General features: G+C 40.4%; 1 protein-coding gene across 5 annotated transcripts in view; it reads right to left on the reverse strand.

The window, feature by feature from the left end:
• MYO1B (myosin IB) overlaps positions 1-12011 on the reverse strand; it is a 165463-nt gene that overhangs the window by 68288 nt on the left and 85164 nt on the right. For all 5 annotated transcript variants that reach the window (XM_045859193.1, XM_045859359.1, XM_045859445.1 and 2 more), the window contains 2 exons: positions 8167-8271; positions 4226-4272 (listed from right to left, as the gene is read on the reverse strand). In XM_045859193.1, the coding sequence (XP_045715149.1) occupies positions 4226-4272; positions 8167-8271 (152 nt within the window). The remainder of the gene's footprint in view (positions 1-4225; positions 4273-8166; positions 8272-12011) is intronic.

Here is a 12011-nt window from a genome sequence, read left to right on the forward strand (position 1 = left end):
GATAGTGACACTCTCTATGATGGTAGGGGACAACACAGGCAAGGCAGCTACAAAGGGAGGGAGAAAGGGTGGTCTCCCAAGACAGTGAGAGGATGAGAGGCTGACCATATGAGAGGGAACGGTTTTGATGGAAGGTGATTCCTGGGCATAGGAGGCAACAGGTTCTGGAGCACAGGTGGAGCAAGTAGGATTAGTGGGAGACAGGACTTGACAACCTCCCAGTGGGCAGGAGGGTGTGTATGTAGGGGTAGGGATGGGTGAGACACTAAGATTGAGGGCTTGGATGATGAGGAGGAGGAAGAAGATGATGATGATAAAGATTTCTGTGAAGCAAGCATGATATCATCAGCCGAGAATAAGGTTAGGAGGTTTGAAGAGTGTAGAATAAACACTGTAGAAAATGAAAAAGGAAGCCAACCGGGAATAAACTCTTGGACAGCACTGAGAATCCCGTTGATACTTGTGTGGCAATCTTCCCATCCAGCCACATCCTGATTACAGCCAAAAGCTTGGTTCTGATCATGTCACTATTCTACTTAGAAATAACCAGTGGCTTCCCATTGCCTGCAAATTAAGAGTCCAAGACCTTGAACTAGATACTCCAAGCCCTCCTCCAATTGAGACCTTAGCCTATCTTTCCAGCCCTTCAGCGCACAGATTCTTACAGAACCTCTGATGTGGCCACTAACTCTGTCAAGTGCAGATCCACACTAATTCTCTCCTCAGCTTCCTCAAGCTGTACTGCCAGGTCTGCCTGCTGCCCAGTCGACTCTGGCACATTTAAATCTAGGGGCCCCACAGGACTGTCTGCAACCCCAGACTCCTCCAGTTTCTCTATTCTGAATTTCATAAAACTTAATCTCTATCTTCCCTGGGGAACTTACTACTCTATGTGTTGTCTTTTAACTACTTTTAAACACATCTGTTTTTTCTGACTAGTCTGTAAGTTTCTTAAAAATAGGTATCCATTCATTAAGAAGTGTTTTCTGAGTGTGGCGCCAGGCACTGTTCTAGGGGTTGAGGCCACCACACTGAACAAGAAGACTGAGGTATTTCCTCCCAAGGCTCCTACTCTCTAAGGTCAATGGTCACATAAACAGGGGAAGCGCATAAATAATTCCAGAGACTAATGAATGCCTGAGAAAAATAAAAACAGGGTAAGTCAGAGTCTAGAAAATACATCATGTAAGTGACATATGAGGTGAATAATACAAGATGCCAGCCATGCAAAGATCTGAGGACAGACCATGGGCAACTGCAAAGCCTAAGGCCAGAAAGTGCTATGTGCTGGGCATGCCTGCCAGTCACAAGGCCTGTGTACTGAGGATGAGTGGGGGCAGGTGAGGGCAGGGCAGGCCCACCCAGCTCTTTCAGGGCCTCCCAGGAAAGCCTGTGCTGTCTTCCAAGAGCAAGGGGAGCCACCCAGGGCTTTCAGCAGGGCAGGGACTTAAATGCACAAAGATCACTCCAGCTACTGGTAGAGGAAGACAGCAGGCTGCAAGAGGAGATACAAGGAGATTGAGATTTAACTATGTTTTGAAAAACCAGAGGTTTTAAACAAATGAATAAATCATGTGCACTTTTCATGCCTACTGAAGGAGAGGTTTGGTGATGAAATTTTCCCAACCCTGCAGGTACTTTCCAAAGACTAGGTTGGCTCTCTGCACACAGCAGACGCTCAACAAACTACTCCTCTCCCCTCCCCCAAAATCCTTGGTTGAGAACAATGATTTCCAAAGCCTTGAATTTTTTTTCTGTTTTTTTCAAAAGCAGTTGGAAATAGAAGCTAAAACTAGAGGTGCTGGGGAAATGGGGACCCCGTAAGGCACCTCCATGGGAACCTAACATTTGTCTAAAATGTCAGCTGCAATGAGCATGCCTAACTCATCACAGGGTCTATGATGTATCTCCGTGAAGAGATCAAGACGTCCCTTCTGGGTGAACCCGTCAAACACTGTCAAAAGAAATGCAATTTCCCGGAAGTTATAAATCACTTCTATAGAGAGTAGTAACTTTAAACACAGCAGAGTCCTCCTATAAAATGATAACATGGACTTGAGTATATTACCTGTCAAGTCACAGACCATAAAGCAGCGAAATTACTAAAAACAGGCATGAAATGATTTAACCTGTACTTCAGTATTAATTTCATATCCTAATACCTCTGTTAGGATATTAATAGGATTTCTCTGAAGTTACTTAACAAACCAAATCACCTGCCAAGACTTTCAAGAGATTTCAAATGTCACAAAGTAATGGACTGACCAAAAAGTTCATTTAGTTTTTTTCTATATTATGGGTCTAGTAGTGCTTAGTTGTCTTTAACTTCATTTGAAACAATTTTGTTAGATTGTATTGTGACAGCTGTCATATCAGCATGCATTTAAAAAAACTTACCAAATTGGTGAATTTTTGTGCAGCCATTTTAATACTGAAGAAGGAAGAAAAATCCAACATTTTAGGTGTATTATGCTTTATTACTTCAAAAAATGTAAAAATGCAACTGAAAGTGAAAGATTTGTGCAGAAATGGAGAAAGTGCTGTGACTGATCAAACATGTCAAAAGTGGTTTGTGAAGTTTCTTGGTAATGTTGACATTTTGGCCAAATAATTCTTTGCTGTGGGGCTGTCTTGTGCATTGGAAGAGGTTTAGCAGCACCCCTGGCCTCTACCCACTAGAAGCCAATAGCAGGAGATACCTGACATACTCAAAATATTCAAATCAATAAAGTTATTGGTGAAAGTGAAAAATATTTACAGAAAAAAAACTAAACAGACTTTTTGGCCAACCTAATATTAATGACTCTAAGCCATCTGGTTTTCTCGATTTTTATGGTCTAGAGACTAAATATATTTACAAATATATTTTTTGATATCTTTTTTATTAATGTTCAAATACAGTTGTCTCCATTTTCCCACCACCACTTTCCCCTACCCTACCCCCCACCTCCCACCCTCAATCCTAACCCTCTTTGGCTTTGTCCATGGTACATTTCTTTTTTTTTTCTTTTTTTTAAATTTTATTGCAAATATATTTTTATAAATTGTGTGTATAATTTGCAAACAGCAAAAACAAAATCTCCATAAAGAAGCTTGATCTACTAGAATTACTTCTATCTGCACACACTTTGTTTCTAATTCTATTTATGTAATGAGATTAGCCATGTCACCACAACAAAAAAAGGCAGGGCTCTGGAGCAGTTAGAACAACTGACCAGGCTAATCCAATGGAAAAAATTCACAGCCTTGGAATTAGGAACCTTCCACTTCCAAGCTATCAAAACTATCTCCACTGGAGGCCATTCTCTTGCCTTAAGCACTGGATAACTCTAATGAGGAAAAGCCAAAAGGAGCTAAGAGAAGAACTGAAGAAAAAGGGCAGAAAGGGTCTGTAGGGATGCATAAAAAAATCACCAGAAATGGCCCCAAGTAATAATGTATGAGGAAAGAGCTTATAAAGTAAAGGACCTTTCATTATAAAATTTACAAAATTGGTTAAACTATAGAAAAAAAGGAGCCGTTTTCGAAAGACTACCATCACACCCTGCTCCTCCAGGCAGTGTCTGTCTCTGCACAAACCAGAGTTAGGAGGGGCACAGCTGGAGATTCCTGTGGGCAGATGTGCACAGTGATGCCGGAGAGTTATGGGAGACGAGGCTGCAAGCGTTTGTCTTAGAGGAACTAGCATTTTCCAACTCAAGCAAACTCAAAACAACAATTAGCTTCAGTTTTTACTATTCAGTCCTCTCTCCCTGCCCCATTAGCTGCCAATCCTAATGATTTTATCTCTCTGAAGTTTTAGAATATACCTCCCCTTCTAGTAGCACTACAACAAAAGACAAAGCTTGTAGAGTATACAAACTTGACACCCAGCTGTTCTTCTTTCTACTCAATTTCCGCTTCTTAATTATGATTTCCAAATACCAAAACTCAGATAAGTAAGGAGTTATTCTAAATAGCCTCATTTAAATTGCTCATGAAATTTTATGACAGATGATGAAAAAAATGAAAAAAAAAACACAAACCCTTGTCACTCCAAGAAGAATTAAAAAAGGAAAATTCCAGAAAGCAAAAAATAGCCCATGTAAAACTCTCAGAGTCTCAATAGCAATGGTGTTCTTATTTTTAAAATGTGTGTATTAAGAAATGTTAAACATCTACTGGTTGTTTAAACATACATGAGCTAAATATTAGTGTTAGCACTTATGCTTATACAAATACTTACAAATCTAGAGGAGTTGTCATTCCTCACAGTCTTGGCATTTCCAAAAGCTAGTAGGAAAGAAATCGATGCATGGTTAAAGTTGACAGAAAATAATTTCATGCAGAAAAATAAAGCAAATATAATACTTGAAATTTATAAATCCTAGAAAATACAACTTGTAGCAATGACATTTCTGTCTAAAATTTCCACAGAAACACACTTAACAAAAGTATGTTAAAGCTTCTGTGTCTTATTATTGTAAGTTCATAGAGAGTCATTCCTATGACTCATGGAATATTTTTCAAGTATTACTGTAAACTTAATCTTGTTCGATTCAGGACCTTTTAACTGTTTGACAGTAGTCACTTAAGGGGCTAGCGAGCAAGGCTTCTGTGCTCATCCACCATTCTCATCAGTAAATAAGGTTATTTCAGAGATAACTACTACTTAACATTACTGAAAGTTCTGTGGAACTTGATGAGGTTTCCAGATGAAGTTAAGACCAGAGAATCTTTAAATTGTTTAAATTATTTTAAGTAAAGTTATTTAAATGTGATTAAATATATAACAGAAAGAGTAACAGATTTGAAAACTAACATCATTTCCAATATGCTAAACATGCTACATGGTTTCAGTAGTTTATGTCCATCAGACCTAAGTGAAACTCTCTAGAACATAAAGAACACCAAACTGGCCCATGATTCAAACTCCAATCTCCACTGCTGAAGAGCCTGGATCTCCCACAGGACCCCTTTTAAATGAGGGCACATAAGAGCCACAGGTTGCTGCCACCCAGGCAGAGTGTTTCTGTTTAACACAGGTAGTTCCTACGGTCATAAGGTAAAAGAACTGTTTCAGCAAGCTTGTGCACAAGATAGGGGCAAACTGATCTGGGCCATGGTGGCAAAGGATTAAGGAGAATAAATGTAAGTCATGGAAACAGGGGATTCCTGTTTGATGCCCTGAAAGCTCAAGCCATCTCAAACTTGAATATGCAAGCCAATTGTCTCAGGATCTTGCTCAGGTGCAGACTTTGGTTCAGTGTGCCTAGAGATGTGCATGAAATTCTGCATTTCTGCCAATCCCCTAAAGCTGTTTACTGGGACCCATGGGCCACAATGCAACTAGCAAGGACTGAAGACGCAATGATGTGGTAAACAAAAACGAATCTTTAGATTAAGAGGCCAGGCATCAAATCCCTGGAAGCCTCCATAACTTCATTAAATTAAATGAAGAAAACATGACTAGAGTAGCAAGAGCTCACATGATAACTAAAGGCTAAAAGCTAGTCCAAGTTTTGAAAGCAATCACTGGACCAGGCACAGAAGTGTGTGTTTAAGTCGAAGTTCACTTTGTGTACTACATTCGGTATCCAAATGTTTAACCTGATTGATGTGTTAAACTTCACATTAGCTGGCCTTTTAAATGTTTTTTTTTTCATTTAAAAAACAATAATTGGCTCCTCCTCAGTTAAGACAAAATTCACAAAGTCAACATAGAGAAAGCTCCTTACATCAGAGATACAGCTTGGAATGGGTATGGTTTGGTAGTTCCCTGACACCAAATTCTCTCTTTAATACAAAATAAACTGAGATGCTATATTGATGAGGAAACCTGCACACACGAAATACTTAAAAAAGGATGCTGGCTAAAGAAGTTCATATTTTTTCCCCATGTCCATTTATTAAAGTCTAAAAGGCTTTAATAAATGCAATCTCGAGAATGGTGAGTGTTGACCTAGTATCATTAAGACCATGACATTTTTTGTGAGTTTTCACAGGCTAGCCCTTCCTGGTGGGTGTTAACTTGCACAGCCCCAAAGTCCAGCTCGAGATGTCAATACATAAAAGACAGTTTGTTGTGGCTTGAAGGTCAAGGGCAAGTGAAGGAATTGCTTCAAAAAAACTTTATTCAGGGCACCATTTGCAAGCCATAAACCATCTTTTCATCAAACAAATCTGAGTTGCACATTGCTAGCTCTAGATACTAAAGACTTTTATTGTGAGCCACAGACTCAAAAACAAGTGTTCCATTATAGAAAACTTGAGACGCATTCCTCAATTGTTTTTTCAAGTTCATTGTTCTAAATGTTCATTTACAGTAGCAGCTCCAGTTTAAAAGTAAAGCATTCCCATAAAAGATAATGCAGGCCCACAGTAGACATTTCTTCTGTTTCCTGCACTGGGGCCTAGCTTCAAATACCATCGAATAAAGGGCCAGATTCTGATCCCAGATGCGAACTATATAGCATTCCACAGTGCTTCTCCTTTAGATCACGGCATTCTTAAAATAAACACATGCAGAAATACAACACTTAGCTAGCACTCTGACTTAAAAAGACAGTAAACAAAAAGTCAAATACTAGAATAAGATGAAGATGTAGCACTTTCTATAATAGCTTAATAGCTTTTTTTATGCATTGAGGTGCTGAGGGAAAGAAAGATCAATAACAATTAATAGATGTTTCAGTCTTTGCTTTTCACAAATTAAAGTATTTTTGTGACTTTTATTCCTCTACCTGGAGGACAGAGGTGCATGGGATCTCCTGGTAATAAACTGGAAGGACAGGGCTAGGCCTGACCACGGACAGAGTTCCATCCCTTCACACTAGCGGGTATCACCCCAATCCAAAGCAGCTCTGCATTAACCCATGTTAACTCTTGACCTTCCACAGCTTTGAACACAGGGTGGGACCATACTACTCTTCTAGACCAGAGGTTCTAATCCGGGGTGGTTTTAAACCCACAGGGCCATGTGGCAATGTCTGGAGGCATTTTCAATGGTAACAACAAGGGACCTGTGGGGGGCGGGGGGGCGGGGGGGGGGGACAGGTTAGAAGCCAAGGATGCTGCCAAACCACCTACAACGCACACAGCCCCCACAGCAAAGACTTATCCAGTCAAAATATCAATAATGCCGAGGCTAGAAACCCTACTGTATCCCAACAACTATGTTAAATGACAATAAAGACAAGCTTATAAAGCAACATTAAGGACTCTGAATTGCTGTTTCCCAAGTGAAGGATGATTTATGCTAACCTCCATAGCATTAAGGGGCTCGCTTCAGTCTTTGTTTCCTGGTGGCCTTATGAACTAAATGTTTGCATATCCCACCCTCGTCCCCTCAAAAATCATGTTTTGAAGCCCTAACCCCAATATGATGACAGATGAAGATAGGGCCTCGGGGAGGTAATTAGGGCTGGGTGAGGCCACGAGCCAGCCAGGCCACCACCACCACCACCACCACCATGATGCACAAAGAAGAGGAGCTCACGTGAGCACAGAGCAGCAGGCTGGCAGCCAACAGGCCACAGAAGGAAACCTACCGGACTAGCACCTTGATCCTGGACTTCTGAGGCTCCAGAAGTTTGAGAAAATACATTTCTCTTATTTCAACCATCTAGTCTATAGTCTTTTGTTATGGCAGCCCGGGCTGACTGATACAGAGAGCCAACCACAGAATCTGAGCTCTGTGTCAGGTTTAAGCTTTCTGTGGCCCTGAAAACACTGGCCCTTAGGTGTTTCTCTGGCGTAGCCTTGGTTTCCCTGACAACAGAAATAAGCACCCAAATAACACACCCAAATGTGTTATCCTGAATAATAAAACAGCACTCAGTTCCCGCTGCTCTTTGCCACCAAGGTTTTCCTCGACATGAAGACAAATGCAACCATCAGTTGATAATGATTTAGTTTGAAGTAAAACTAAAGTGGTTCAAATGATAACTGAAAGGGAAAATATAATTTAAGTGGAAAAGCTCCTTTTACATGAGTAAACTGCTCCCTCCTTTAAGCACTAAAGCCAACAATTCACAGGATGCAGCTCCTTTGCTCGGCAGGCCTGGGCCTGAATCTTCTTTCCTCCTCCCTCCCAGCCCACGTCCCAGCAACCGGGTCTCTGAAGTGCTCTGAAAACTGGATCCACTGTTTCAGTTACATCGGCCCAACGTACACAGAAAATCCTACCTTCCAGAACTGGGTTGGACTGTAAAAGCTGTTCTTTGACTTGATTTACTTCTGCTCCTTTTCCACAAACAGCTGCTACATAGGACATAACAAGCTTGCTGGCCTCTGTGGATGAAAACAAGCCAAATTAATAACTTAAGCAAAATTTAAAAATACATATTTGAAGGGAGGAAATTAAAAGGATAAGATCCACTAACAATGTTTTCAAATGCCTTTATACCTAAGAGTAAATAATGTTTTGGAAATCTTTAAAAATATTTGTTCTGCCCTGGCTGGTGTGCCTCAGTGGACTGAGTGCCAGCCTGCAAACCAAAAGGTCGCTGGTTCCATTCCCAGTCAGGGCACATGCCTGGGTTATAGGCCAGGTCCCCGGGGGGGGGGGGGGGGCATGTGAGAGGCAGCCAATTGATGTGTCTCTCACCCATCAGTGTTTCTCTCCCTCTTTCTCCCTCCCTTCCCCTCTCTCTAAATATAAATAAACAAAATCTTTTAAAAAATAAAAATAAAACATATTTGTCCTTTCTATTCAATGACACATCATTAATTTAGATATAATAGAAATTGTGCTTAAAGGTTATCACTGGGTTGCCGAAAAGTTTGCTGAGTAACATCACCAACAAAATCTCAGAGGAACGATCTTCTTACAGCAATCATTTTACATACAATTTCTGTATCATACAAGATGACTCAGACCAAAAATAACTTGATAACATATTTTTACCAAATATATTTTCAAATTTCAAAAGAACTGTTCTGCTCAGAAATATTTTTGATATCGAACTGGTTTGCTCACAGTTAGACTAAATTATTACTTTTCAACTCAATTTAGAAACTAAGCAGCAAATGCAAGGATTTGGTAACAAGAAATACAGCCCTTTCAGGGCTCTGGTGTTTACACAGGCTTCACTAGTAACCCTGGAAGGTGAGCTGGTAAAAGCAAAGCAGGCCACCTGGGGCATACCAAGGATTCTTGGCTCAAAGGTGGACAAAATTTGTTTTTGGTGGTTTCATCCTTCCATGTTTATCAGCCCATGTCCCCTCTCAGCACCTGTCTCCCAGAACCTGATCCTTTTACTGCTGAGTTCCAAGGACTGTGAATAGGTACTCAGGGAAAAGGAGGTCTAGTGTCCAATGAAATTGGGGGGTGGGAGGGACACACAGCAAATTAGTTGAAGTGAAACAGGTTTCCTTTGGTAAAGAGCTTCTTGGAGGACCGTGTGCATCATGGAACTCTGGAAAAAGACCTAGAATGTTGTATTTTCCATGCTGATTTGCCAGGGAATATGCTTCTCATTGGGCTCTTCCCATTCTAATGCTCCACGATCAGGATCTTGGAAACGCTCCATTCTAAATGTCGGCTGGATAAAAAATCTGCCCTCAGTTGGGCAGTCAAGGTAAGGAAACCAGTCACCCAAATCTTGCTCTCTCAAGTCTTTGAGGGCACTGCCTGAGAGCAGGAGTCTTGGCCAAGTATGAGCGACAGTACCCGTATCCTTGAGTACAAGGGGGCAAATCTCAACACTGCCATTTCTCTCACAAAGACCTGCGGGCAGCTTCCAGCCCCATTTACCATTGTTAAAGAAATACTAAATGAACAGTTGGGATGCCACCTGGGGCACACTGCCCGAACCCTCATGTTGGGCAGCAATTTTCAACCTTTTTTATCTCATGGCACATACAGACTAATGACAAAACTTCTGTGGCATGCCAAAAAACATTTTTTTGCCAATCTGACAAAAAATAGGTATAATTTGATTGAGTTACCAAAATAATAATAGTAATTACCTACCTTTTTTGCTCCAAAGTGGCTTTTTAAGAAATCAGGTGTCTGTACTTGTATATATAAGGATTTCTTGAACCAGGGATTAACCAAGCAGACTCAACCTTACTATGTGACATGACTAATAACATGCAACTCTATTTTAGGACTTATATATTTATGATTCAAGACAGGGCATTCACACCAGATGGCTATTGTTGAGTTGGCTGTTGTCACTTTTTTATTTGACAATCTAAGGGAAAAGAGGTCAGTACCCCTGACTAAATAGTCAGGTATTACATGTTTTAAAAATTCTTATGGTATATCAGTTGAAAATTGCTGCTTTGGGGCATCTGGGCAAACTCAAAGTTACTAACAGGAGCCAGTGGGCATCAAGAATCTATGCAGGACACGTAAAGTTCTCAAGGCCTAAGGTGACCGCTTCTGGAGTACCAGCAAACAGGGGAAGTAAGCGACATCACGGGGCCCTGAGAACTGTGGAGGAAGACCGACTTCTTCAATGACTAGAACAAGGACTTCCTCCAATTTGCTTTGTGGGTAATGCAATGGGTCCAAACAGATTATCTGATGGCTGATTTCTGCTGTTTCCTTTTAAAGACTACCTATTGCCATTGTACTAGTATTAAAATGTATTCCACCTTGTGCCATTAACTAATTTTTATGACGGATTTTATATTGTTCCCATTTGAGCATCTTGTAAATGCTATGGCTTCATTAAACTGTTGCTGATCATAAAAAAAAGAAAAAGACTATAACCCAGAAATGTCAGTCTGGTCATCTTTGCAATGCCCTTCCTCCAAAGGTCATTGTCCCGTAACACCTCCATTGTGTAAAGGTCCTGAACTACATTTTCCATTGTTCTCAGGGTTTATTTAAAAGCTGGTAAATTATATGCACTTACTATTGTTGCTCAGTTCAGGCTGACTTGGCCTCAGTTATGACAAAGAATTTCTAGGGGTTTTTTTTTTTTAATCTTGATGCCACATTTCCTCTACCTACCAGTCCAAGCTGAAACTCTCTGGTTACTTCCAGATTTTTTCTTCTAGGCTTTCTGGCTTTCACGTTCAGGTGAGGCTGCCTTCCCAGCCAATCCCTAACATTTTGTGATAGCTGGCTCCAACCCTCCATTACCTCACATTCCAACTCTGCAGTTTGGCTTCTGAAGCAACCTGCAGACTTTCTTCTCTTCATTCCACTTTCTCGGCAGCATCTCTGCTCCCCACCCCCACCCACACCTTCACATATATTATGTATGTTCTTTCTGGACAGGAATTTTTGGCTTATCTTTCTACCCATGATACTGTCAGAAGACTGAAAGCATTTATAGGCAAAATAGCTGTCCCAGAGAGTGGTAAACACACACACACAGAGATGAAAATGTAAGTTTTCTTTTATGTAAATTAACAAAAAGTAGTAAAAGTCCAGGTTAGGCTGTTGGCTTATTTCAGGGATTATAAACTCACTATAGTCTCAAATCTCAAACTTCAGATACATGACCACATTGAGTTCTCTGGAACCCTTTTCTGGGCCAGGAAGGACCCCAGGGGCAAAATACCATGGGGTGGGGGGTAGAGAGTCAACGAGAATCAGAACTCAGGTGGCTGCTGGAATTCAACTGGCCTCTCAGAGATGTTTTATGTTTTAATGGGCAGTATTAAATGGAAACAAGTTCTCTCAGGATCAATTCAGGGTTTTGTTTTTGTTTTTGTTTTTGTTTTTAAAAAGGGCACCAGGAGCAGATCTTTTGTAATCTGAATTTGACTTATATCACCTGGCTGTTAAATCGTACATAAGTATAAACTCACCATGTCTACTGAGAGATAAAGATGGGTTAACATAAATTGAAATTAAGGATCACTTTTATTAACTTTAAACAATTTAATAATTCAGAAATAATTTTTAAATATAGTCAAGGATACTTATATCTAAGTTGTTAAAAAGTTTCTGTGTTTGGATTCTAAACTACCTTCAAGAATTCTAATACTGGGTTCATTGTAATAATTTATTTTTGGAAGTCAGGATTGAAAGTAATTTTCTCCAAAGTCTCATTGTCTAAGAGAGACAA

The sequence above is a fragment of the Phyllostomus hastatus genome, unplaced genomic scaffold (genome assembly GCF_019186645.2).
Source record: "Phyllostomus hastatus isolate PE091 unplaced genomic scaffold, TTU_PhHast_1.1 phas_contig_1, whole genome shotgun sequence".
Taxonomy (NCBI): Eukaryota; Metazoa; Chordata; class Mammalia; order Chiroptera; family Phyllostomidae; genus Phyllostomus; species Phyllostomus hastatus.